Below are 27,804 nucleotides of genomic sequence, written 5' to 3'. Positions count from 1 at the left end.
TCACTCTCGATGCTGGACCCTGTAGTCTTGAAAGCAGCACCACTGAACCTGCCGCTTATGGCCTGGTGTGGCTTATGTATGAACATTTTCCTTCTTAAATTAATGGGTGCACCTAATATTCCGGTGTGCTCTATAGCCCGAAAATTACGGTAAATCATTAACTGGATGGTAATTATTGCATTGCATTAGAATTGCAGTTGTTTTTAAATCCACGTAAATATTAAAATGCAAACCACTTGAAAACCAATAAAATGTCCCGGAGTTGGCTTCAAACAACCTGTGTCACATGATAACAAGTCATCCCCTCAAGTGTCCACTTCTCATTGGATGAATGGGGACTGCCCCGTTTGGGAAACACACATTCTAAACTAGACATCCAGTGGCAGGCCTTGGCACCACATCCTGTGGGCCACTAATGCCCTGTGTGCCACAAGTATTGGACCCCTGCTGCATACTACCTTAGGAAGGAGTCAGGGATCCTAGTGGGGTAGCCAGAGTGGACTGTTAAGTGAGAGGTCTTTGGCACGACATGCTGGTCCATCAGCTTAGTCTCACATTGCGGCATGCATAAGCTCCACTTAAATTTATAAAATGCAATTGTTTACTCAGAATAGACTTAAAATAGCCTCAGTATTTGTTATTGCCCAGGGTGTTGTGTTTTTTTCTCTTTTTTTTCAGCACTGTGCAATGACTCAGTCTTTTTTTTAATATTTTAAAATAATTGTGCAGATATTCTAATTAAGAAATACGAAAATAATCTTGAGATTCCCCAAAAGAGGTCACGTCAGTGAGGCAAAAAAAAATCATGCAGATAAAAATGAAGCTGGGGGAAATGTTATTATCACAACAGAAAAGTCTAACAAAACACAAAACAAATGATTGTAAACTGAGCTTTTATGCGGCTGCCAACTAAAGTTTGCAGTAAAATGTGGGGTCACACTTTTGCCTTCTGTACAGTTTGTCACACAATTATATTTTATTTTTTCCTCACAGTCAATGTTGTTACTTTCCTTCTCCAACTGTCTTTTGGACTGAATAAATCTATCATATGGTTTCCTTTCTTCTCTGTGCTGGGCCACTGATGGAATCCATTCACTAGTGAAGCTCATTGAAGCAACACACACACACACACACACACACACAAGCACACTGCTCTTTTCCCTGAAGGACAGTCATTGCCAGTCCATCCCTCCCACACCTTCCTGTTATACCTACAAGGTTAATATGTATGAGAGATGTATTGAAAAGGTCATAACTGGAGCACTATCTCGCACTCGCTGACATAAGCTGCGCAAGAGAAGGTTGTTTGTTTCATTCATGATCTGGAGTGTGTTTAAAATATCCAGGAATGTCTGGAGGCATTCAAATATACAGCTGCTGAAGTGTGAGACTGGTGAAAATACATGCAACTCAGCAGAACACTTGAGTAGGATTTATGATCCAACAAAGCTTTCTATGCAGCAAGGGAATTCAATCTTTCACGTTCCTCTGTTTTTATTATACACTTTAATCACCCACAAATCACCTGTGGATCAAAGGGAAAGATTTGTCAAATGAAAATAGTTTTAGAAGAGGAAATACAACCCATGCGGTTACTGAGGTGCATCATTTGACTTTCTTGAGGATAGTCAGGGAAGTAGAAACATCGTATCCAGACTAAGTATAATAGTCGAGAAGCGACAATAGAGTATTGGTATTCTACTCCTCCCATTACAGATGAAGCGTCGAAGTCAAGGTCACTGAAACGCAACCCTAACCTCCGTCTTTCTTTTACATGGTGCTCAGTCCACAGCATCCGGACATGCTGCACTAGGCATAACATGTGCCTCAGTGGAACATGCGATGTGGCATCGATAAATCCTTGTGTCACTTGGCAGATATAGCTCCTCCGATGATCATGCGCTCAGTCACAATGGCACAGTTTTTTGGTAAGGTTACCAAGTGATGAGAGCATACGTGTGAGAGCAAAGCTTTTAGAACATCACATGGAAAGGGGTACCCTACTAAAACACCAATGTGAGAAAGTAGTACATTTTTACGCAATGGCTTAGTGTACTGTGGTTTGTCAGTAGCCTAAGATGAGATGCCTCAAAAAGTGAGCCAATGAGTCAGCACAAATTAAACCCAGAAAATAGCTAAAAACTCACAGTAGCTCGTGAAGGCATGTGATGAAATAGGTTGATAAAATAAAGCATGTTTTAGGTCACTTAGTTCCAGTAGCTTTGGCTCTCTCTCCATGCCATCAGTATTTTTCTGGTGACTGGTCACCCAGCCTCTGATGTCCCATAGCTAAAGGCTCAGGCACAACTCCAGTTGTCCAATATTGCTTGATCCCCACCATGTGGCCCTTCTCGCCAGCCTTTACCTCCCTTTCAACTGCAGCCTTAGGTATCATGAACAAGGGGAGGAAAGGGGTTGGATATCACCTGACAAGTCCTGAGCAGGAGCGCCTCCGTCTTGCTTCATGACTGAGCCAAGCATCTTAAGTCCTCATTTTTAATTGATGGCTTTTGGCATGACGGTTTATAAAGTCTTCAGTGTGGAGCCTCTTGATGTAACCCAAGAGATGCGAAGGGAATTGGCCTTGGTGAGTGATCAGGTGACAGATGTCCCATTATTATCAGTGACACAACTTATTAAACACAATATACCTGTATTTGCATTTGGTCCCGAACAGCCTCGCTGTTGTTCTGGTTCTTTGTTGTAGCACGTCCTGAGTCCTCCTTTGACACCTTTGATGCAGGTGAACACCCACACACTCACATTGTTGCTGCTGGCTGGTTTTAAATCCGTGACAAGGAGCCCTCCCCATGAATATCAAAGGCCGGCGTCTGAGACCATGCCGGCATGACTCACAGCCGGCCCTGTCTTACTCCCAGCAGGCAACCTGAGCGTCCCACTCCCTGGATGTGGCAGAGGGCACCACGAGCGGACACTGATCAGACAGTGTCATGTTTGAGTTGTGGGCAGAACTCTACTTTATTGTCGAGATCTGAGAATCCCAGCAGTGTGCTAAGATTTATAACACACTCATTTGTCCCCACCCAGTTCCTGCTTCCATGCCGGGGGTCATTCCCTGACGATGAGAGCGTCTGTGCTCTCTTCAGCACAATGTCAAACCATGCCAGCGGAACAAGCAGGGCAGAGTAGCACTGACAGCTACAAAGTGGCTGAGGGAACTGTGTACTTTAGTCGTCGGGTCTCCAATGAAAGAGCTGCTAACAGCAACAAATCACAGCTCTGCAACGCGGCAGCTTTGCCTTTGCAGACCGTTGCATATTTATTTTCGAAAAAATCATGACACAGGTCGCAAGAGGGGGCTTCTTGTGGGTGCACTGGAGCAGGCAAAACGCTCTCATTTGCACTTAGCCATCCAGGTTAAATGACCAGTTTTGTCCATTTAACGTCCCCCACTGTGTGCAATAGTGTAGTTGGGCAACACAGTAAACAACATATTGATGGCCGTTTATCAACAGTGTGAACTGTTGATGTGCTGTGATTGTGTTTTTATCTTGAATCACTCTGTCCAATAAGCAACAATACAAATCAGGTCTGAGACCGAAGCCTGTTTTCTCTGTACACAGAGTCTCTTTCATGTGTTTGAGACTGTTGTTGACTCAGAGAATCAATCGTGGGGCTGTGAGGGAATGCACTTGACACAGACTTAACAGGTGAACTCACCTGTGTTTGGCATCATGATGTCTTCTAAACCTGAAGTGGAGATGAGCTTATAAACATGGTGCGAGATTAGAATTATCTCAATTTACTCTAAAAATATTTGGAAACTGAGGTGCATTCGAGTCTTATATGTATGTTTTTTTCTTGACAGTAGTTCTTGCATTAATTTATAAATGAAATGCATAAAAATGTAAAGAAAAAGGGACTTAATAACTCAACTTGCCTTCCTTATTCACATCTGGGTTTTGTGTGACATTTTGCCTTCATATTAACACTGTCTCTTCGTCCCTTTTTACTTTCATTTTTCCTTATTAGTTTCAAACAAGCAATCTCATTTTGTTTTTGCTGCTCAGTTTTTGTTGAATTATTACTAATTTTCTCTATACATGTGGGGACTCAAGCACCCCAATTTTCACTTCCTCCTAAGTTGACTTGTGACATATTCCTAACATTTTCCTCTGGTTCAGAAATCCTGAAAGGTGCTGAAATGATGTGGGTCGGGGGGCACCTTCCGGATGAGACATAAATCAGCGCCTATAGATATGAAATTTGGCAACTGTCTGCAGCACATTGTTTACCACGGGACATTGTGCATGTGTGAATAAGTTTGCGTGTGAATGGTAATGTGCTCCGATGGCCTGTCAGAGCAGCGAGCCCATTGGTATGGACGCCAGGCTGCTCATTGGTTGAGGTGTACACAGCGGCGGCACTCTGCCCTGTCTCTCGCAGCAGGCCCTGGATGACATGTGAATCGCTGCAGCCGAGGAAGCCTCGTGTAAATGGATGCAGTAGGGAGATGCAGGCGAGAGCCAGGAGGCAAACAGACAAACAGATGGACAGGCCGATGCCAAGCAGGCAGTGGAGCAAGAAGATTGTTCAGCATGGCGAATAGACTGAGCTACCAAAGAACAACCAACAGACATAAGACCGTGCCACCGTTGTCAGCCACTCATGCCGCTCCATAATTCATGGAGATGCGGACAGATATGCGGTAAATAGGAGTCTCATCTTCCTCTTTCTCCTCTTCTGCCCTTGTCACATCCCTCATTTGATGTGTGTTATGGAGGAGGAGGTGATGTCAGTCTTGTAAGATGGGAAATGAACAAAGCTGTATGTGTGAGAGAAACAAATGTGGTGAGCGATGAGTGCTGCAGGTGGAATTGGACTGGGGTACACTGGGGACAGCCGCCCGCCAGACACCCTGAAATGCACAATTCACATTCAATAAAAAGAGGCATCAATTTAAAAATGAAATAAAAACTCTCTTTAACTGCTCATGTCTTTGACTTCAAGGTGGTAATGTTGGTTGTTTATTTTGGGAATTATTGTGGCTTGTACACAAAATAAAAAATTACAATAATGAGCACTATTCTCTGATCATGAAGGTAAAACAGACCATTACCATTGTATGGATCAGGGCTGTGTATTGGCTGTCTATTCTCAGTAGCGATGTGATACGCATCACCATACTGGAGTGACAATACGAGACTGCGCAACATGTTACCATATTGAGCCTTTATTAGGGGCAATATGACAAACTAATAGCAACATGTAGCTGTAATGCTACATTGCTGCGGTAGGTTTGTAGGTTTCTTGTGTTCTATGGGTATTTGACTCTAGCATGGCTCGTCGTACAAAGAGCATCTCTCTTTCAATTCCTTACATTCAACCATCGTATTGGTTAGCTGATGCTCCCTGTCAAAGATTTCGTTGTCTACTACAAGGTACTGAAGGGGAAAGTTGAAATACTTTTATCTCATAAATATCAATATAATGGGCCTAAAATATCAATATAGTGTCACACCATCAGGTATTGCGATATTTGAGTGTAGCGGGGGGGGTTTTTGTACGCCCTGAGTAGAAAAACAGTCATCTGTTACAGACGTATCAAGACACTGCCGCTGTATCTGAGTTTTGTTATTGGCTGTATAATCATTTTTAGTAAAGTCAGGAGTGACAAACTGCTTTTTGAAGTTCTACCTGTTTCATAGACCGGATTGGCTTTCATTTAGGTCCTTTGTAGTTCCTTTTGTTCTGTTCCTGAGATCTACCTGTGACAGAAAAAAAGTTTCCTCTATGGTGAATGTGAAGGGCGAATCAATTGAAAATTGTTTGGGGTAAATTTTACAAAGTTAGTTAGAAGTTGAGTGCCGTTAAATAGCAATTGCCACGTTGTTACATGTAGAATGAAAGGAGCTGAACATTTTTGTTTTATTTTTTACGTGACAAGCTGCTCATGACATCAGGGTACGTCGCAGAACGCGTGCTTCAATTGAAAGCCTGTGTCGACATGCAATGCTAAAGACGACAACATTAATATATTACACCATGGGAGTGAGGATGTGTTACACAAATATACATAGATGATTAAAATTGTTATCTATTTAATCGCTGAAACAATTGTTTATTCTTCGTTGTTGTCTTTTGTCCAACCTTGTTGTTTTGAAGCACCTTTTATTTTTTCATTTATTTCATTATTTATTTTCATTTAAGAACACCACCGTCATCACACAATGGTGTGATGACGGTGGTGTTCGAGATACACCGTTCACCTGCCTCGCTGCTGTCAAAACTCTTGGAAAGTCTTTAGCTTGTATTTCCCTCAGGCATTTGGCACATGTTCACTGGAGCAATAACCTTTGCTTTAATGCTGCAGGAGCATTATTGTAAGTTTTCCTCCGAGACTCTCCTCTAAAATGTGAGGTGCTCAGATTGACTCTGTCTTGTTTTCTCTCCATGGGAAACAACCAGTGCTGTGCAAGTCAAATAGAAAAGCCCAGTAAAGAGCTGAGACAGGCCTGTCAGATCTGTCTGCTCGTGTATCTACACAGTCTAATGCTCTGCCTCTCTCTCTGTGTCTGTGTGTGTTTGTCTGTCTACATAGGTAGAATGTAAGAAAGCCCAGCCCAAGGAGGTGATGTTCCCGCCGGGCACACGGGGGCGAGCCAGGGGTCTGCCCTACACCATGGATGCCTTCATGTTGGGGATGGGCATGCTGAGTGAGTTTGTTCGAACATTCACCTGCACACTAAAAGACATGTCTTTACACAGATCTATGAGCTCACATTCATGTTGACAGACAAGTCAAACTAAACAAAATCCTGTCAAGACTCTGAAGGAGTCACATGCCTGGAGGTTTCCACACCTTTTGCACACAAGACTACAAAGTACCGGGATGAATATGCTTCTAATTCCACTTTGTATCTCAGGCTTTGTCTGGGGTGAAAAATATCGCTGCTTTGAATATCTATTCTTATTCCAAAAGTCATGTCGCAGACGTGAAGAGTAGAAAAATTGAGTGAATTAATGCATTTTTATGTGATAGAGGGAATTAAAGTTTGTTTTCAAGAACAAAAAACAAGATCTGTGGGAAAGAGTAGTTCAAAGGCAAACAAATTATGGAACACATCAGCAAGCCACGAAAGCAATGGCAATATACAGTACAACTGAAGCGAAAAACATAAGCCATCAAAAGTAGGAAATGTGATGAACATTTTCTCAAGATACTTTATTGATGGCTGGAAACAACAACTACAAAAGCCTTCAAGGAGTGCAAACCTCTGCTAGACAGCTTCAGTTCATCCTCCAACATAAACTCCCAATGTCATGTATTCTTCAAAAAAATCCCAAATTATAAAACATGCTCTGGATCTTGCTGTTGTCTGTGGCTATGTTGGCTTTTAATTCTTTTGGTCTTCTACTTAATTCTGCTCTATTACTTTTTTGCCTTTTGATGTCTGTCTTCTGCTTTCAGATTTGAGTTAATGCCTTCTATTTTAGTTTTGGCATTTTGTGCTTTAGGGGTTTGTGTTGTGCTCTTGGATTGGTAATGTGATTCCAGGGTTTGTTACGTGACATGGCCTCAGTGCCTCTCACAGGAAGACAGGTTCTTTTTACAAAGGAGGATGGCAGGACAGAGGGGAAGTCAAAGACAGTTCACCAACAGCGGCTAAGGTTGTTCCATATAATTGTCTTGCAGTGAAGGAGACATTCCAAAAAGAAGCAAACCTATGGGGCATGACAGAGGATCTGTTGGGCTTTGTTTGGTGTGGGGTACTCAGGCCCACTATAGGGTGTAAAACCACAGTGATTCAAGAAAAGCTCTCATGGTGCTCATGACCCCTTTGGACCAAAGAGAGGAAAGCAGGACAAAGCAGGAAACCACTAGGGATCAGCGATATGGACAGACAATGTTATCTCAATAAATGTAATTTGTAAGTTTGTTTTTTTTGTAATTTTGGCAGCAATGATAATGATCACAATAAATGCATTCTATTCCATTTATTGGACACTACAGTCTCTCTTGAAACTGTTTTATAATGAAACTTAGTAGTTGAGTTTGTCTCCAACATCATTATTTGTTTATGTTTAAATAGAATAGTTAACTAAGTGTAGAGATGAGAAATTCAATTCAGTTTAGACCCGTCTGGACACATTTCCTAGATGCTATTGAAGAAATATTAGAAATAAAGTGAATAAATTATCATTTGGTCATATTCTATTCTCCATATCACCATACAAACTGTCAGTCCTTTGTCTTGTTCGATGAAAAACCTTTTCACAATTCTCTCTCCTAAAATGGTTGTTTTTCATTGCCTTATTGAAGATTTCACTAATACTTTGACCGCTTTAGAATTTGTTGATGGTCCCTAACTGATGCTGGGTCGTAGCAGTAGCGCTGCCTGTGAAAGTGTGTCCGGGGTCAGTGAACCCTAATGGGGACGGGGAAGAGAACGTCACTGGCAATATCCAATATCCAACTATTTTCACCAGCGCAGTGGGAGACCTGCATGTGTTGATGTGAACCAAGGTAGATGACCGCGTCAGAGAACCTAATGAGGACCACTACATCTAAGAAAATAAACAGAGATCCAGAGACTCAGAGTCGACCAGTGTCATTATCAAAGGTTCCCCATATTAAAAATAAGTTTAAAACTACGATCGTGAACCAAAGTCCACCACACTCTCCACAGCTGTCTCACACCGATGTCGGCTGTCAAACACAGACTCCTCATGTTCAGGTGTGCAGGTCCAATGCAGCGAGTGAGCCGTGTGTTTATCAAATTTATCATGAGATGCAGAATTGGCACCATGGAGATTGTGTTTGGCCCTACTGACCACTACACAAAGTGGCATCACTATAAGAGAGAGGAGAAGCCATCAACCATGGCAGCAACAAGCTCCAACCACTAGAGGCTCAGACATGGAGAGTGAAGGTCAAACTTGTAGGCAGACGGCACTTCCTTGAGACTGTGCAGCAACCTTTAGGCCAGAGTTGGTCAAAAGAGGTATCAAACTAAGTGTTGACAAAAAATAAATAAAATAAAATAAAATAAATAGAATAACAACAAGGCTGTTCACGAATTCAACAGTCTGACGGCCGAGGGGAAGGAACAAACGGTCCATGTCCAGGATGAGAAGGGTCGGCTCTGATCCGACCTGCACGTCTCTGGGTCCTGGAGACATACAGGTCCTGAAGAGGTGGCATCCGATCACCTTCTCAGCAGAACGCACAATGCGCTGCAGTCTGCTCTTGTCCCTGGAGGTGGAGCTGTTGTTCCAGACAGTGATGGAGGAGGTGAAGATGGACTGGATGATGGCCGTGTAGAACTCCACCAGCAACTTCGTCGGCAGTCGTAGTTTTCGTAGCTGCCTAAGGAAGAGCATTCTTTGCTGGGCCTTCCTGATAAGGGACCTGATGGTCGGCTCCCATTTGAGGTCCTCAGTGATGGTGGTTCCTTGCACCTGGTTCTGCTGCTGGTTGGACTTTTCGATGACAAATAAATATCTTTGCGGTGATCACATGGTTTCATGTCATGGCTTGTTTATGTGTTAGTAGATTAAATTATTGATCACATTGAGAGTAATGAATCAGTTGTACTACTTGAATGGGCCCCGGGTCCATTTGTTCGGAGAAAGATGGGCCCCAAGATGAAAAAGGTTACGAACCCCTGTTCTGTGTGATACAGTCCACGTCACGGTATGTTAGTGTCAGTCACCAATATGAGCCTTTAAAATATTTGAGTTCCTTCTTGCGTGCTGTCTTTGGATCTGGTCTATGGCGCTGCCATTCTTTCATCCATTCCCTCACGCTAAAATAATCAAATTGTGTGGAGTCTTGTGGAAATTGCCCCATTAGGTGGGCACTGCCCCTAATTAGGCCACTTCAAGGTGTGCCACCAGTGGCCACTGTGGTCTATTTCTGGTGGAGTCTGGCACCGGCAGCCTCTGGGCATATAGGAGCAGACCAGCACATTAGCAGGCTAAATGAAGAGGAAAATTGGTGTAATGTCATATTAAGGATTCATCACTGTGCCCCCCTTAATGGGTAATGAAGGGGACACACGTGTCAGGGAGAGATCTCATCTACAGGGACCTCAGCTGCCGGCCCACCCCTCTTCATTACCGTCCGGCCCATGCCTGTGGCCTTTTTTATTTAACACTATTGCACTCTCTTCCCCCTTGCTGCCGCTGTCTGTCCATCCTTCCATCCCTCCATTTCTGCCCCCCCCTCCGCCGGTCACATTTCCCATGCATATCATTTGTATGTGCGACCCAACCAAATGGATTTGCCCTCACATAAAAGATGTATTTTTTTCCTTCATAAGCAAAAGAAACATGCCGCTGATTGTAAAAGAGAACGGTTTCGTGGTGCGAGGTGCTTCTCCCCCCCCTTCCCCTGCTAGCAGCAGGTGCAGGCGCAGCCATACTCATGAATTTTTATCCATGGCGACTATCGTAATGTTCTCGCCGCTTTCGACAGCTGATTGCAATCAATTTTGCATTTAGCATTTATACATCAGCTCTTATATCCATACATCGGGCTGCATTCATCTTCATTGGCGTCAGCAGAACACCACCGCTGACCTTTTCCACAGATGAGTATCACGCTTGTTTGTGGCACAAGTGTAGATAACACTGACCAACTGCTAAGCTCTTTGAAACGTGCTCATGTGTCAGAAAGAGTTGACAAGCAGAGGGAAGTTTGAGGAACTTTGCGCACTCATTCCCCTCCACTGGGAGAATGAAGCAGGAAGGCAGCGATGTGCTCATGTGAGAATATTAACCGCCAGCTTGTTTTGAGACACTCTTATCTAAATGAAATTGGAACAAGGGCAGCGAAACATTCCTTGATATAATTTGCATTCCGAGAAAATTGCGACCCTAGGCCCGCTCATTATTTAAGAAAGTGTAAGCTTCTTTTGTGCCAAATCTCATTAAAGGCATCCCTGACTCCTTTGTTTACCACTTCTAATCGAGGCATTTATCTTTATTGTGGTGAGCCCGATGTATGTTTGCCTGAAATTAATACACATTCGAGTCTGGCGAGGTTCGTGTGTACCAGATGGATAATTGATTTTAAAGTGAACCGGAACTATCGAGCCATAAAATAGGTGCATTAGCATGCATATTAATAAGAGCAGTAAAAGGCATGCTGGGCACGCCGACAAGCTCAGTTTATTAGAGTGAGAGCAGAGACAACAGTGCCTGATTTTTCCTCTTGTTTCAAGTAGTTACATATTCATGGGCCATAATTTTAACCATGTGCTCAAGGTATGTATAACACCTGTTGCCTCGCCCGTTCATTGGCATAGCAGACATCAGCAGTGTGTGGTATGCTTGAAGTCCTGCATAGCAACGTGAATGTGGGTTGAGGTATCATGAAACAGTAGTAGTAGGTAGTAGGTGCTAGATGGCGCTCTTGGTTTAGAAATCATGTGAGGTTTCATTGAAGTCGTAGTTCAAGTCCAAACATTTTACAGCAGACAGTGCCATCTGAGAATCAGGACACTGTATCATGAAACCTCATCAACCTTCAATACTGTGTCATGAAACCTCATCCACACAGCACTAGCACTATGCGCTCCACATTCTCCCAAGGTGTGAAATATCGACTATTGTGAAGTGGACTATCTGCATTCCATGTTGACGCATTAGGATTTCAAGTGACTCATTTAGAATCTGCTGAAAGCCTTAAACAATATAATGCATATACCAGGCATGTAGTGGATGCTGTAGCTCTCTAACAACAACAACTAAGAAGACAACACAGAGCATGTATGTATAAAGCTTTCTCATGTTCTTAGCAGCTGTGTGGTCACACCTGCTTCATGCTTTATCAACACTGACAAAGGACGAACCTTTGTGAATTTCAATTTTGTCAATTTGATGTGGTTTGAGAAAATTAAACTTCAGCTCGAATCATTAAAGATAAGTCTGTCAATAGGTCTAAATTACCCACACTAAAGCTAAGCTAACTCACGATTAATGCCATATTAGACACACCACACTAGTTTCAAATGTGCCCTCTCTGGGACACAGTCTGAAAAAGCATGGGGTATGGTGACTGAAAACACCAGACCCGCGTGAAGGCCACTCTGACATGGAACATTTAGGCTGTGTTGTAGTTCATTCCTGAATCCACAACCTCAACCTGACATTGATGACATTGGTTTGCCAACGCTCAAAAATGTGTGCAAGATCGAGGAAAGTAGCTTACTGAGTCTTTGGTATCGAGGAATACCCAGAAACCTTTGCTCACAAAAAAAACAAAAAAAAACGTGGTGTTGATAGTGACAAAGAAACCAAGCTACAAGTACAAGTATTTTCTTTGTTAATGGAGGTATAAAAGTCCAAAGACTTAAATACAGATGCAGATGGCATTGTCACTGATCTAAATGCTTCTTGCTCGGTCTTTCGTCTTCTTCTGAATTGACAGATGGAATCCTAATGCTACCCCAAACAGGCTAATGAAGTACCTGTTTTAAGGAGTGTCCCATTTCTAAAATCTTTCTTAACCCTTTGTTTTCAGGAATGAGGTTGAGGGTTAAGAGAGAGAATTAAGGAAGGGATTGTAATTCACCTTTAGTGAGTGTTTTAGTTTAGCAGGGTTCTAAACGATAGCCTCAGTGGTGGGTGTCAAACCGTATAAATTGTCCTCAAGATTAATTGTTGACCTTTGTAATTTCAGCCTTTAAAAGGTGGATCACTTTCTGTCACTGGATGGGCCGGATTTGGCCCCCAGGCCTTGCGTTTGACACTCACTTAAAGGATTTCTGTAACTACAGCTGACTTTTTAATGTCCGCTTCTTATCAGCTCATCTGTTTTGGTGTGTAAAAAATATATATATACTTCTCATTATGATACACTTACTCACCAACATTGAAAAATACGCTGTTGCATTTTGTCACGTTTAAATTTGTTTAGACATAAAAGCACTTATTGGTGGTGGTCAGTCTCAGTAGACAGCGGTTCTGAAATCAAATGGAGATATCAAAATAAATACATTAACTCCAACTATAGAGCAGTATTTTAAGAGCACTAGAAATGCAAAGCTTTTGTCATGAACCAAAGATCTGACTCCACTCTTGCTATTTTTCAATCGATTTCCCATCTAGCGACAGAAGTCTGTTTCAGTCATTCTGTCAAAAAAGCTGCTTAAAACAAAAGCATGACCGATATAACAGCAGAATATGAATCACTGTCCAAGACGCTCTTCACACCAGCGAGACAGAGTCAGACACATAATATCCAATACTCAGTGGTCCGTGATAGCTGACCATTGGATCACAACACTGTTTCTTTTCCAACTAAACAAACAATGAAGGGGTTTGTGAAAGCCATCCATCTGTGGCTTCCTGCTGATGACTTCTCATCAGTCGCTGATGAAGACTTTCTTATCTCTGCTATCGCCCCCATCCTGTTTCATCCCTATCAGGTTAAGGTTCCCCTCACCGCTTCTCCGAGTTGCATTTCTTTTGTCCGTGTGGGGAAGCGAGCGGCCACAAAATGCATTTTCCCATTGGGTCAGGAATAAATTGAACTTTTTCATGGACCGCAAACACTGATTAGATATTTATGACCAAGGTCAACCTTTTCTGATTCCAGCTGGCAGCAGCTCTGAAGCATACAGAGCATCTCTTTTGCAGCCACATGGCTTACTTACGTTCTTATATGCCAGCTTGCATGTGGGCAAAATACATCAGTGTAAACACACACACAGGCATAAGTGTCCGTGCCAGGGAATACATCAAATGTTTTTCAAGACACTAAAGTTCGCCCTAGAAATGCAGCTTACCTCAGTGTATTTAGTGAAGATTTGGCCTGGTTTTATATATATATATATATATATATATATATATATATATATATATATATACATATAAACACCATTACACAGTCAGATTTTTTGCTGCTCAGAAGTAAAATGACGTGGGGTCAGATGAGGGTGCAGATGAAACGTTGAAGGAAACGTTTGAAGTTATAAATTAACATTCAAGTCCATCATGTGAGGAAAATAGTGAGACTGAGACCACGATACTTTAACTCAATATCTATTACTGTGCTACAAAGCAGTGTAAAAAAAGGGCTAATATTTCCGTTATGGCTCAGTTAGGAGTCATTTTCCAAAGACATAAACTCTGTCCAAGTCGTCACAAAGAACTCCAAAGTAATCGTCTGAAATATTGGGACAGAGCTCACAGCTGCTATATACCTTGTTTTGAAAAAATTTTTAGGAAGTCATTTGCAAAGTGGCCACTTTTTGATGTTCTTCAAAGTTCTGTAATTGAATGTTGGGACCACTGCTATGATCACATGACGCGACCACTTATGTAATTACAAGACAAGTTGAAATGCAGAAGCTCTTTAACAGTGGACGACCGTAAATCACGAAAGGGTTTATATCATATATTATTTCGGATGTAACTCTGCAATACATTAACTTTTGTTACTTTGCAAGGCCTGATGGGTAGATGAGGTTTCATGAAACAGAGTCCTGAAGGCCACCAGAGGGAACTGACTGCTTGAAAATGTTTGGACTTGACCATGTAATTCAATAAAATGTCATTTCTATCATTTCTAAAACCAGAGTGCCGTCTTATGGCCTCTGAAAAGTAGTTGACTGTTTCATCGACCTTGCAAAAGTGTTTCATGACACCTCATCGACCCATCACCAGCCCTAGTTGTGTGATGTTGGCAGGACTTTTCCTCTCAATACTGCTTGAGCTGTTAGTCAAATCATCAGCAAAAGCTGTGGCATCATCTTCAGTCTTGCACAATATTTTCTGTATTTTTAAAGTTCTGAAGTCCTTTCATTTTTGCTTTTGTACTTGCATTTGAAATGTGCAGTTAACAGCATGAGACAACGTGGAGTTGGCATTATCAAACATGCAGAATTATTAGATTAGCTTGCATGCCCTCGGACTGAGGAAAAGAGAGCACCTGTAGTTCATGTTCAACATAGTTCAACATCGGGTTGAGGGTTAGTGCAAACCTAACCCTCTACATTATTATTATTATTATTATTATTATTATTATTATTATTATTATTATTATTATTATTGTATTATTGGTTTGCCTGCCTGTTCATCATAACCAAACTAGCAGTTACTTTATATAGAAAAATGATATGTACCGTTTCCAAGAAATTAGATTAAATGTACAGGAAGAAAATGATGACAGATATGCTTTATTATCTTAGACATGAATCCATTGAATACATGTACAGGCTCTGTCTTCCACATGACACAACCAGTAGAGCCTCAGTGTTGGCACATGGAACGAAGGCTGCGGAGACAAGGTCCTAAGGATGGCAGCACCTTCCACTAGACTGACCCAGATCTAGGAGATGTTTTGTCTACCATTCTCCTAATGGGCGATTGTCATAGTCATATTTCCCTCTAACGTAACAGCCACCTTTCTGCCCCATTTGCTTGATCAGACAACACTGTGATCGTTTTCACTGTGAGATTTTTGTGTGAAGGTGGCAGCAGTTGTTGGAAACCCAGGGATGGAGACATACACCATAATTACAGGGTTAATTATATTTATAATACCTCGCGCTCGCACTCTCACCCACTCGCCCACCCACTTATCTGCGGTGTCCTGTTTTTGTGTGTGCCCACTTCCACAGCGGCTCCCACACACCCGTTTCTCAATATGTCGCCCACAGCTGCTTCTGTCTGAAAAGTGTCCAGCTAATTAACTGCCGGGTCCGCGGTCGTAACAAGAATCATGACGGCAGATGAACGATACATCTGCCGCTCTTAAATTCGTCTAATGACGGTGCTTCCTCCAAGGGGCTAACTGTGATGCTCTTATCCACCCCGGGACACATCTGTGCTGCCCAGAAATCGCTGGCATTGACCATCGCTGTTCCAATAATTACAACGTGGGAATGTCATCCGTTCACTGCCACTTTTCTGCTCTCCATCATATTTGATTCCAGTGGGGTTCTGTAGTTAGTTTCTAAATACTGTATTGCAAGTTACGAACAGCACAAATATATAGCACAGTGTGTGCACATGTTTTGAGTGGCATGAAGACTTAGGCTGTGTCCCATTTCTCACCCGAACACTAGCACTTGGTTTGGAGTGCCGTCCACTATGAAGTGAGTGAAGTGAAGTGAAGTGAATCACGTCCCTAAGAATTGGGACAACACTTCATGACGTCAAATGCCAGTTCCAACGTTTTTGCAACCTCTTGCATCTGTGCTGATAATCTTGCTTGGTTTGGTGAACCAACTGAGAAAAATGGGCGGAGCCATTGCCAGCTTTCCCACTATGTTGCAATCTGTTAGAGGTATGAGGATGCTAACATTAGCCTGGATGCTAGCCCACTGTTGTTTGTTGAGAAGAAATAAAAACATACTGTTGTACATACATGTTGTATTGTTCATGTTGTCGGACACCGTAGACCATTTGGGACGCTAACGTATGATACCGGAGAAAGTCAACAAACAGAAGAGTAGTCCTTGTTACTAAAATGTCCTTGTTGACCTGTCCAACATTGTTTTTTAATAAAGTACTTTGGTATCCTGGAAATCTATCCACACTTGATATTCGCACATAGTTCCGCAGCTCCCTCGGTTTGAAGGGATCATTTCAAGTGGTGAACGGCGAGTGCCCTCAGTCTTAGGAGTATTGGGACACACTACACTGACACGTGAACGCGCAAAACCCAGTGTTAGGGTCAAAAACCAGTGTTAGGGTGAGAAAGGGGACACAGTCTTCTTCTTCTTTGAAAATAGAATTTGAATGAAAAGCAGTTCCAGCTTTCAAGAACGAGATAGACTCATTGAAGGGAGGTAAAACAGGAGCAAAGGACAACAGCTAAAGTTACCTGAGCTCATAGTATAATACATGCCGCTCGAGGTACCAATAAGCTCCAACCCGATATGAGGTTCCATCACCAACGTTATTGATTGAGGTTTTCAACCAGTGAGCCATAGTTTGTGCATTTATGTTGCCAGCTGATTTTTTTGCTCCCTAAAGGCTGCCCAGCTCTTGGACTGCAAACTGTGCAATGGATTTCCTGAACATCGTCGCAACGATTCCGCCTCCATTCAGGAAATCCATTCCACAGTTTGCAGGCATTTACCATCACAGGGAGCTAAAACTTTTCCTGCCAACATGTCGGCTGTGTAGAATTTGTTCGCCTCACTCCACGAGTGCGTGGTATGTACATGATTTGGTGTAAGCAGTGTACATTTGGCCCCCCAGAGCTAGAGATTTGCAGCATACCATTGTAACACTGGTGGATGGGTGAAGCGGTTGGACTGTCAAATATGCGTGAAAAAAATATTTGAATTGTCATCGTGTTTCAGTCAGTTCAAACTTAAGATATATGTTAATAAAATGTTTTTACATCATGCTATTGTCTGTTGACCTCACTTTCAGGAGAACTAATGGATCATTGGGGTGGTTTCAGCTGATCAAAATTGATATGACTAGAGCCACCGTATTTCATTTTGCTGATTTCATTTACCTTCTACCTTTCATTTTTCCTTACAGATATCTATCTTGGATTTAATAAAAAAAAATTGATACTGTCTATTTAAAACCGTAAGAGTTGAAATTTTGTTTTTTTGTTTTTGTTGAGTAGATTTCTTGCCTTTCCAGACTTCCTTTCTTGGTCTTTCACTGAGCTCAAATTGCACTTTCTAAGACACAAATCACATCATTATCCACAGATTTCACGTATTGGATCTGAAGTGGGAACAAATGTGGATCGGATCAGTCCATCCCAGGTTAAAAAATCTCTGCTCCTGAATGAACTCCTGACAGTGTGGAGCAGAAGAGCAACACATGTTGTTCACTCTCTTCCTTTTTAATCTCTCTACAATACATAATGTAATGATAACTAAGATATATATATATATATATATATATATATATATATATATATATATATATATATATATATATATATATATATATATATATATATATATATATATATATATATATGTCAATGGACAAGATCAGATTGAAGTAAATATTCATCTATTATACAATAAACCAGTGCATGAACTCACTTGTGATGCTCAGAAGGTTAACAGAAGGGAGCGTCATTACAAGGTGCCTAACTGGCATCTTAAAGGGCTATAAATGTTATGACTCCCCGTCATAAAGCTGCCAGAGAACTTTTAGTGAAATGAATTAAATAGAAATGAGACTGTTAAGATGTTGTTTGTCCAAAGAACCTTATTGAAGAATCTTTTGGCTCTCAGTCTTGCAGGTTTCACAAATTTGCACTGGCGAATAATGGAACAATGGTGCTGTGATGGAATTTTGAAGAAAATGCTGTGAAAGGAGGGAATATCGTTGACACTTGAGATTTCAGAACATAGTGACACATACGCACTTGTTGTTTGTCTTGTTTGACTATTAAAATGAGATTTTTTGTTTCGTGTTGATGTAACAGTTGAGTAAAACCAGTGCTTTCAAGCCAGCAAACACATGACGTGTCGACAGTGGGGTTCGTCCCTCACCACATGTGCATCTCTGTTTTTCTTCCAGGTTACCCTAATATTGTGGCAACGTATGGCCGTGGATACACTGGATTTGCACCCAGCTACAGCTACCAGTTCCCTGGTGAGTTCCAAGATTCCTTTAAGTGCCAGAATTTGTAGCTGACTTGTATGTGCCACTCCCAATCACAGTCGCACAGCTTCGCATACACAAGTGCCCGTCTATATACACGTCAGTCACCGAATAATCTGCAGTGGGATATGAAGTAACGTGTCTGGATTTCTTAACTTGCTTTCTGAAAGTGGCTAGACATTGAAGTCAGTCTCTGTGTGCACGCTTGAACACAACCATGACCAAATAACAAAGTGCGGGGTAAGTTTCCTGTCGTTCACTGCTCAGTCTATGCTAATTTGTTTGCCGCGGAGAGGGAAACTAAGCGCAGCTCTATTTTTTTCCGCTTTGTTAGACTGTGTGTTTTTTAAAATTGGGAAATTTAGTCATAAAAGTGTTGCTGGGGACTTAAATGGAAGTCTAAATGAGAGGTGTGCAGTGTGGAGGTGAGCAGCTGCAGCCGTCCACTGCCTGTGGCTGCACGTCGCCCGGCAGACGTCCCTTCAATTTCATGCTTTATTTAAGGACGTTACACATACTTTGTTTGCTTTGCCAGACATCATTCCTGCCACTGATAAGACGGAATGGGAAATATCTGACAGCAGCTTAGATGTGTGTAATATCTTTGTGAAATGGAATCAGGAATGGCGACAGCGGCGGTCCAGCTGCGACCACCTGCAGATCAGACATGTGCAAGATTTATACTTGACCGCAGCGTCGTTGGACAGGAATTGTAACTGCTTCTCAGTGTTGGGCGGTCGTGAGAGGAATATCTGATGTGAGGAAACAAGGGCCGTGCACCATCAGTGGCCCCTGTATCTTGAGATGGTTTACAACTAAAAAGCCACCTTAGGCCTGTGCATCTTCAGTGGTCTCATGATTCCATATCGGATCCATATCGGGCTGGTTCCGCTGATATAGCTCACCCACAGTGTGTCCTGTCAGGTCTTTCAGGTGCTTTCCAAGTAGTTCGTAATATCTGAAATGTGAAACACAGGGAACACATTTTATCTGCCACTCTTCTGCCCTTCCTTTCACTAGTACTTCCTCCCGCTGGCTGCCTCAAAGCCGTTGATATTGTAGTTTGCTATCAGCTTGTGTCTATGGAATTATTGCAAAAGTCAAAGCCTGCCATATTTAATGTCATTGATAAATATTTATAATCGAAGATCTTCCATGTCCATACTCTGAGTGATGCAATTCAGTTATATATATGATGCAATGCATGGCCCTCGTCCTCATCGCAGCTCGCACAGATATGCTGTCGGGGTACTACATCATATCATTAGTCTCTAGTGTCTGTAAGTATGGCAATGATGGTGACGTCACTGTTTAGCTCCCTCACTTTTTATTGTGTTAACATCACTGCTCAAAATCTGCCTGTTGCGAGGTGCAACTGTTGCTCTACTACCACTGTGTTGACTATGATAGGATCAGCTCGACTCATGTCTATCTGTTCGTTCACACCAGGCTTGAGCTCCATTAGCACCAAGGTTGTCATTTTAGTTGTAGTGGTTATTTGCCAGCAATGTCAGGTGAAAAAAAAGTAGGTCAATCTGGTGGAGGGAGGAGGAGTTTGTCAACATGGCAGATCAGAGACAGAGAGAATTGCAGGCTTTCATACTCTATGTAATCAGGTAGTACATTTTTTAAAAAAATATGAAATTAATTGAATAAACATATGCAACATATGCGACTTCAAAACCATAAGATCCTTCAGAGCCGCTGTCTGCTCGGTGAGTTGTGAATTCCTCCAACCACTACGAGCCGCTTCTCTCCTTCGTCTTGTTGATGAATCATCCATGCTGTCATCAGCTTCAACATTTAACACAACAAACGTCGCCTGAAACGTGCTGAAGCTGCGACCCTGCCGCCCCGAAGGTGTCGTATCCCTCACTCCATGTTGCAGTTTAATGCAACAGAATCAAAAATATTGAGAGTTTTCAGAAAAGCCCTCAACTTTTTTGCCCGTTTTGCCCGTCTAGGCTTATTTTGTAGACATTATTATGGCACTTCTTGCTGACTTTTGTCAAACTAAAGGCACATGGAACCATATCCCAAACAGTATCTGGACCCCAAGAGCTTTAAATTGTTCAAAGCTGAATCAAATAGTGCAGCAACTTCTAGGTCACCGCAAGTGCTATGAGCTGGAGTCAGAGGTGAACGAGGAGGATGTTTTTCACTGCCAGCTGAAGACCCCCTCCCCACATTTTTCCCGGCTTCTAATGTGTTGAACATCTTGGCCTCATAGAGGACTGAGTTTCTCGCCCTTGCTCTTGTTACAGACTAGAAACATGCAGTGACTGTGATGAAACGTTCTTGGTCTTTGTGCGTCATTTGTGACAAGATGTGATGTGTCTCAGAAATAGACTCCCCCATTTGAAGTGTATCTGAACTTTTATATGAACTTTCTGTCACCATGAATCTGACATGGTAGTTCACTTCTCATAAGGGAAAGTTCTCCTTGTGACGATAAGAGCATGCAATTTCTCCTATCTTAAGTTCGTAAACATTACTGAGCCATCTGTCTTTATTCTCTTGTTGAACATGGATTTTTCAAATGTTTACTGGTTAGTACAAATTAAGGGATATCACCTTCCCTGAGGCGGAATGTATTATCCCGCGCATGTTCAACTCAATTTAAAGAGTTTGATGAAACTGCATGATTAAAACAGCATGCTGTGGGCTCGCTCAACTCTTGACAGGGTAATTGGAATTTTTTCTTTATGTATGAATCAAACGCCTTATCCAAATTAAACAACCTCAGGCCAAATATTGACTTGTGTCCTTCCTCCGCTAAGATGTGCGAAGCATCCCTATTCTTGGATCAAACATTTTTTTTAGCAGCACCATGGAGAAAAAAGAATTGATGGAAGGCGAGCTGCGTCCAAGAGGCATAAACAGTGGGCAGCGTTTCAAGGCTTTCAAACAACCAGTGGACCACAGGGGTCTGTTGTGCTATTGTCAACTCGACGCAATGTTGATCGCTGATGAAACTAAATGAAATCAGCACAGTTGGTGTGAGACATGTAGATGAAAGTATTTAAAGTGGTTCTCATAAACAAAGCCTGTTGCAGAATTTCGCTTGAAATAGTGACAGCTATAAACAAGATGGAACAGTTGGTTGGTTGAACCAAGAGAAACAGAGGGGATTGGTGGAGCTGTGCGTATCTTAGACGCTCCTCCATACTTTCCATCTCTTTATTTCAATCTGTTTGGGAACGAAAATAAATGTAAATAGAGGCTGATATGGTTATGTTGTCTTCATTCTTCTGCTTTTCAAACCTGGTTATGACAGCAGTTGTTTGTTGAGGTGAAGTGGATTGAAATGATGATTCATGTAATCGAGAAACACAAGCATTTCCTTAGGCTGAGCATCTTCTTTTCCATCTACATCGTTGATTTGCTTTGTTCACTCCTCCTGTTGAATGAATGGTTCAGGCACAGAAAACAACACAACCATTTTGTATGATGCAATAATGTTTGTACACTTGGTTACCTAAACTGGTCCTTGACCAAAAACGAGTTAGGAGCCGAAGTCTCTGTCCCTCCCGGTCGGTCCATGGGACCTAAGGTCGGAAATCAGTTTGTTGTGGAATTTATGATTTATTTGGTTGTGAAAACACCTAGTTATTCAAACGTCGCATGTATGACAGCCGAATCAGCTATGGCAGTACGGTACTAAACTATCAAACATTAGCTGACTTTGTGAAACACTTACTGTGACCCTGAGAGTATTGTAGTTACTACATACTGTATCACACAAATCCTAAAGTAATTATGATTTTTTTTTTTTTCCTGTCACAAACAGCCAAAATCAGAGAGATTAGCGTTACATGTCTTAAAAAAGTAAACAAACTAATAATCTGAGTTTTATCTTTATTAGTTATAATACATTTTAAGACATTTTTGGAACTCAACAAACTGAATCTCATCACTGCAAATATTCCATAATTTCTACTCCGAAAAAGGAAACACATTTATTTAATGAATGTATTTTGTATTTGTCTTGACTTCTAGTGTTTCAAATACTGTGTGCGTATCCCTTATTAATCAAATTTTCTTTTCTGAATTTAAATGAATGAAGACTTTTAACTGTTATACTTTCCTCAAAAATGTAGTTTCCAATGTCTTTTGAAATGCATTATCTGAAAACTTTAATACACAGGTTCATATAGGAACAGTGGCGTAGCAAGCAGCTTCTTTACATCTCCAAAGGACTTGAAATGTCTTTAAGTTTAATCACGAAATGCAGGCATGGACTTCCATCCTCACGCTAACTACATCCTCACACTGTATATTATTATCTCTTCATCTGATCTACTCTTTATTCTCCTTTTTCCTTTGTAACTACTTTCTCCCTCGCTCGACTCTGTTCATTAATTAAACAAGTTCAAAAACAGATATTTAAAAAACTAAAAGATAAAAGCTTTTTTCTCCCCGCGCAGCAGTGTTCACTTTCTCATTTCCCCACTTTTGTCTTCTCACTCCATCTTATACAATCTTTACTTTGTCAACGTCTCCCACCTGTTACCACTCATCTAATATTGTGCTTGAACTTGTCTTGCTGGGCGTCTCTACTTTCACTTCCTCTTCTGAAAAACTATTATTTAACGCATCATTTTCTAAAAATTGATTCATAATCCAAGAAAAGCCAGGATGCGCATGAGCTCGACTGGGTAAACACACAGCAAAGCTTTCCCTGTGTTATTTTCTGAAGAGTGACTTGTGACATGACGCTACACCATAACTGATGACAGTCGGCTCCGTCTGAACCCATTGTGACCAAATAAAATGTCACTATATTTCCTTAGATTGTGTTGATGCGTGTGCAGGAGCGAAAGCGACAGTGGCATCATTGTCGAATGAAAGCAGAGGTGACTCTAATGTATTCATGCAAATGTGTATTTGTGATATGTGATCTTCGCCTTGCTGCTTGGTGGGTACAAACATTCCTTCCTGTTTCTTGAATCTGTGGTATTTTCGTTCTGTCTCCAGTTATCAGAAGACACCGTAGCTCACATACTTTTATTGTCTGGTGTTTTTGCACAATATTAATCAGCAGCTGGAAAACAAATGCATACATCGTAGCATTTCTTAAAGCAGGGTATATTTATTACTGAGCCAAATTTGCTGAGAACTTAACTATAACAAATGGATAGATCATCGAAAAGACAACTGTCCAAGTCAAGTAGCATTTTGAAATGATATGAAAAGTGCTGGTCTGAGGTGTGTTAGCTTAGTGCATCTAATCACCGCGTAGAATTTAATCCCACATAAAACAGCGACAATGCTTTCATTGCAACTTTTTTTGAGTACTATGGATTCATGCAGTCAACTGCAACCATACATCCTGCTATTTGAAAGAGTTATGTGAAGTAATGTGAAGTCATATTCCTCTTATTTTGTTATTGTTATTAAATAAATGTGTCTGATATTTTCAATGTTTTTCAGCAGTCTTGAAGATGCTTTGCATATTGTGACTCTGCTACTGAATTGCAGACTTTTTTTCTTGAACCTGCTGCAGGCAGAGGAAGAATAACTATCAAGAACAATATAGAATACTCTATTACATACATAAATATGTGGTTTGCATTTTTATGACTGGCAGATCATTGTTCCTCGACAAGGAGTTGTGCTTGCTAGCTGTTAGCTGCCAGCGGAGCCCATTACTTAATGCATATCAGGGGTGTCAAACTCAATCACACGAGGGGCCAAAGTATCAAACACAGACCAAGTCACAGGCCGAACACAATTCATATTCATTGAACAGTCTGTAAATGACATTCTTTGATGGGAAGCTGCAGATTAAACAGAATGTGATATCAGTGTCCGTTTTAATTATTGAAGACTAGGCCTCTCTGTGGTTAGCTTCAAAATACATAAGTTGTCCTCCTTCACCGCTGACACAACACAGGAGACTGACTGACTTTGTTGATGGGGCATGTTGACCCGGATTACCACGCTCCAGCTAGGAATGAACATTAGCATTTGCTTTGTTGGTTTTTATTTAATTTTTTTTTTTTAAGTGCACCCAATTTTTTTGTTTGTTCTGCACATTATCTGCATGTTTTTACAGTAACTTGGCCCCGGTGTGTGCCAAGATCAATAGATAGTGTGCCCAATCATTGTTTTACTACTTTATATGTTCACATGTTTCAAAGCAATGTGTTTCTCAAGTTTTGACATGTAATTTAGTTTCAATTTATTGTCAATGATTTTTCTTTACACTCCATCAAAGCTTATCTGGATTTATAACAGAAAAAAGTAAAGCCTAATCATACACATCTTCGAAATGCAAGTACCTTAGAACTTATAGTTCTTACTTATAGTTCTATTGTGAGTGAAATTTACAGTTTTTTAAAGGAGACCAAACATAGACGCATGTCAGAAGAATAACTCTCGAAACAGTGTGATGTGCTGCTCTGTCTGGTCGGCAGCTGTGGCAGGAATCAAAGAGGTGGAAATTAAACGCACATCAGAGATACAGACCTAAATTATCAGACTTCAGGCTACAAAGAGCTATCTAAAATGAAAGGTGCCGGAATTCAAATGAGCTACAAAGTGACCTGACTCTCAGTGTTTTGGACATTAAAAGAGCTCCCCAGTCTCCAGGTGCTTCAGCTAATACACCCAGACAGTACTCGCATTGCTTCAAAAGAATATTTTAATGTTTAGTTAAAATGATTACTCTCTTTTTTTGGCAGGCCAGTGTTTCAAGATCATAGAAAACCCGTGTGATCTGTATGGATGATGGGTCCCAGACCTCAGTAGTGTGTATAGGTTTCCAACTTTTCTGATGTTTGCATGTGTCACTGTATTCTAGTTACAACCTCTTGAATGGCCTTCTGCACTTATGCTAGCTTTACCTTCATTGCACACTGCAGGTATAACGTGACGTTTTCCCACGAGTGAGATGTGGTAGATCCTTCTCAGTCATTGATGTTAATAAAATAACAATTGTTGCTTTGGCTGATTCTGCTGTGCCAGTAGCAGGTATTGGTGTTAGCATCACTGCTTGGAAATGGCAAACGCGATGTTATAAATTAGTTACATATGTGGTTGCACATGAGTGTGTGTCTTGTCAACTTCCAACTAGTTCATAAGTCCAGATGCCCTCTGTCAGTAGCTCCTCTGCCATGTTCCTTGTTTCTCTTTTGCAGGTTTTTCCCTGAGGTTTGCTGCCTCAAGGCTGTCGCTTTTGTCCCTAGGAAGTTTTTGCCCATGGAATAGAAAGTTGAAGCCTGGCGAGTGTAACATAAATAACTGACTACAATAATCGATCATGTTGTGTCATTGCATCGATGTAGAAATATTTTTGTCTGCATCGCGACGTATCAAGGGAACAGTTCCTCACCTCTTCACTGCCACTCCTAAGCATTTTGTTCATCTGTTTCCGCTTGTTGCGTTTCTCTGATATTATCTTTGTCTCCAAATTCAGAATCTCTTTATTTTGTTATGTTATATTTGTTATATTAAAGTAATATTGATGTAACTTTAAAGTATTCTCTCAAGCAGTCACATCTGTGATATTTGCTATCTTTATTGTATAAAATTGTGACAGTTATGATGTAATCTAGTTTATTAAACAATAAATTAAAAAAAATAAAAAAAATCCAAAACATATTTTTGAAAATCTCCAGAACACATTAATGTGAAAGACAAAGAGGTAGACATCACTAATGAATACATTTTCAAAGCGTCACTGAAAACGAAGCCTGTGGGGAAAGTCATTCCATTTCTAAATTGCAAGTGAGCCTTTTTATGTACTCCTTGTATGTGAACCATTTTTCCCAGCGCATTTCAAAATATCCTTCTCCTGGCAACCTCTTGTAGTATTTCAACTCAATATTTTTTCCCTTCATATTTTTTTTCTTCTGAGAATAGACTTCATAAGTGTTTCTAAATTTAGCGAACACCAAAGTTTTTGTCTGCGTGATGGCTTAAGGCAGAAATAGAAGTGTGTGCAAGCATTCTTCATTGACAAAGCTGCTTAAATTTCTAATAATGTAATGGTGTTTAATGTGAAAGCATGAGTGCACGTGCACGGCATTACTCCATATTATTCTCTTCATTATTTCAGGCAGTGGTTTAATTAACATAACTTGGATGTGCTGCTGTATTATTCTGTTCCCGTCTTCCTCACAGCAATGAACCAACATGTGCATATTAAAGTGTCTATTCAGAATACCTCAGTTCACCGCACTTCTTTTTTTAAACCCAGAGCTCAGATGGGAGAAAATGGCTCCTTGTGTTCATATTGAAATGCAAATGTCATTTGTGCACTTACGTACATTGTGGTCTCTTCCAGCCGCGGCAGCAAATGTAGACGACTAAACATAAAGACATGCGACAAATGTAGCGCTCTCTATTGTGTGGGCAATGTACACAAGAATATGGCTCTTTGTCGGCGGGTGAAAATGTAATTAGAAAGAGGAAACGTTCGCATGCACATGTGCAGAGCGAATGAGAATCGTCGGTTAACCTCATAAGAAGAATCCATTTATGCAGTTAGTGTTATTGCATTATCTATCGTCGCCGAGTATTTTGTGTGCCATGATTGTGAATCAGTGTTGATGGCTCTCGCACATGATTGACATTCAGACAGAACCATGTCGAAGGAAAGTGTCTCCCCTCCTTCCCGCGATTCCCCGCCTGCACAACTGTGCCTCGGAGCCTCCCCTGGCATAAATGACCGTTATGGCTCCATTAGGGCAGCTACTAGTATGTCATTACGCCAGGCTGAAAAAAACAGGGATGAAGACGTTAGTGGGGTCCCATCAGGGGAGGGACGCAGATTGAACCAGGGAGAGACATAACACTCCGTCATCCCGCGACTTCAGATGTCATTGCAGACAAACAGTGGTACGAGTCCCTCGAGTCACCCTCTTAAGAGAATGAAGGTAAAGATGATGAAGTGCGCGTTTAGCAGAGACCGTTAGCATATACTCTTGATTCATTTTTGTAGCTGCCATCACGATATACGCAGCAACTGCTGCTCAAACAATACATTCTATTTATTCCAAACCATTTCCTGGTTGCTCATAAAATAAATCAGTCTTCTCAAAGAAAAGGCCAATTGAATGGACAGTTGATGTTGCTGAATACATCACTTTTATGTCAGATCTTTTTACATATGACTATATTTGTTGAGAAAATATGAGTGTTGCTGGGGCTAAAATGTTTTGGGAACTGGTCTGGGAATTAAGAAGTTCCATTGATTCCCTCCCTAAGGGGTTGCTTGAAGGATTATCCCATGGA

General features: G+C 41.3%; 1 protein-coding gene across 11 annotated transcripts in view; it reads left to right on the top strand.

The window, feature by feature from the left end:
- Positions 1 to 27,804, top strand: part of msi2b (musashi RNA-binding protein 2b) — a 340,308-nt gene that overhangs the window by 249,872 nt on the left and 62,632 nt on the right. For all 11 annotated transcript variants that reach the window (XM_053847946.1, XM_053847947.1, XM_053847941.1 and 8 more), the window contains exons 9-10: positions 6,563 to 6,677; positions 18,481 to 18,555. In XM_053847946.1, coding sequence (XP_053703921.1) covers positions 6,563 to 6,677; positions 18,481 to 18,555 — 190 coding nt within the window. The remainder of the gene's footprint in view (positions 1 to 6,562; positions 6,678 to 18,480; positions 18,556 to 27,804) is intronic.

This window comes from Synchiropus splendidus, chromosome 17 (genome assembly GCF_027744825.2).
Source record: "Synchiropus splendidus isolate RoL2022-P1 chromosome 17, RoL_Sspl_1.0, whole genome shotgun sequence".
Lineage (NCBI taxonomy): Eukaryota > Metazoa > Chordata > Actinopteri > Syngnathiformes > Callionymidae > Synchiropus > Synchiropus splendidus.
The sequence above is the reverse complement of the archived record's forward strand: the minus strand, read 5'-3'. Positions and strand labels throughout refer to the sequence as shown.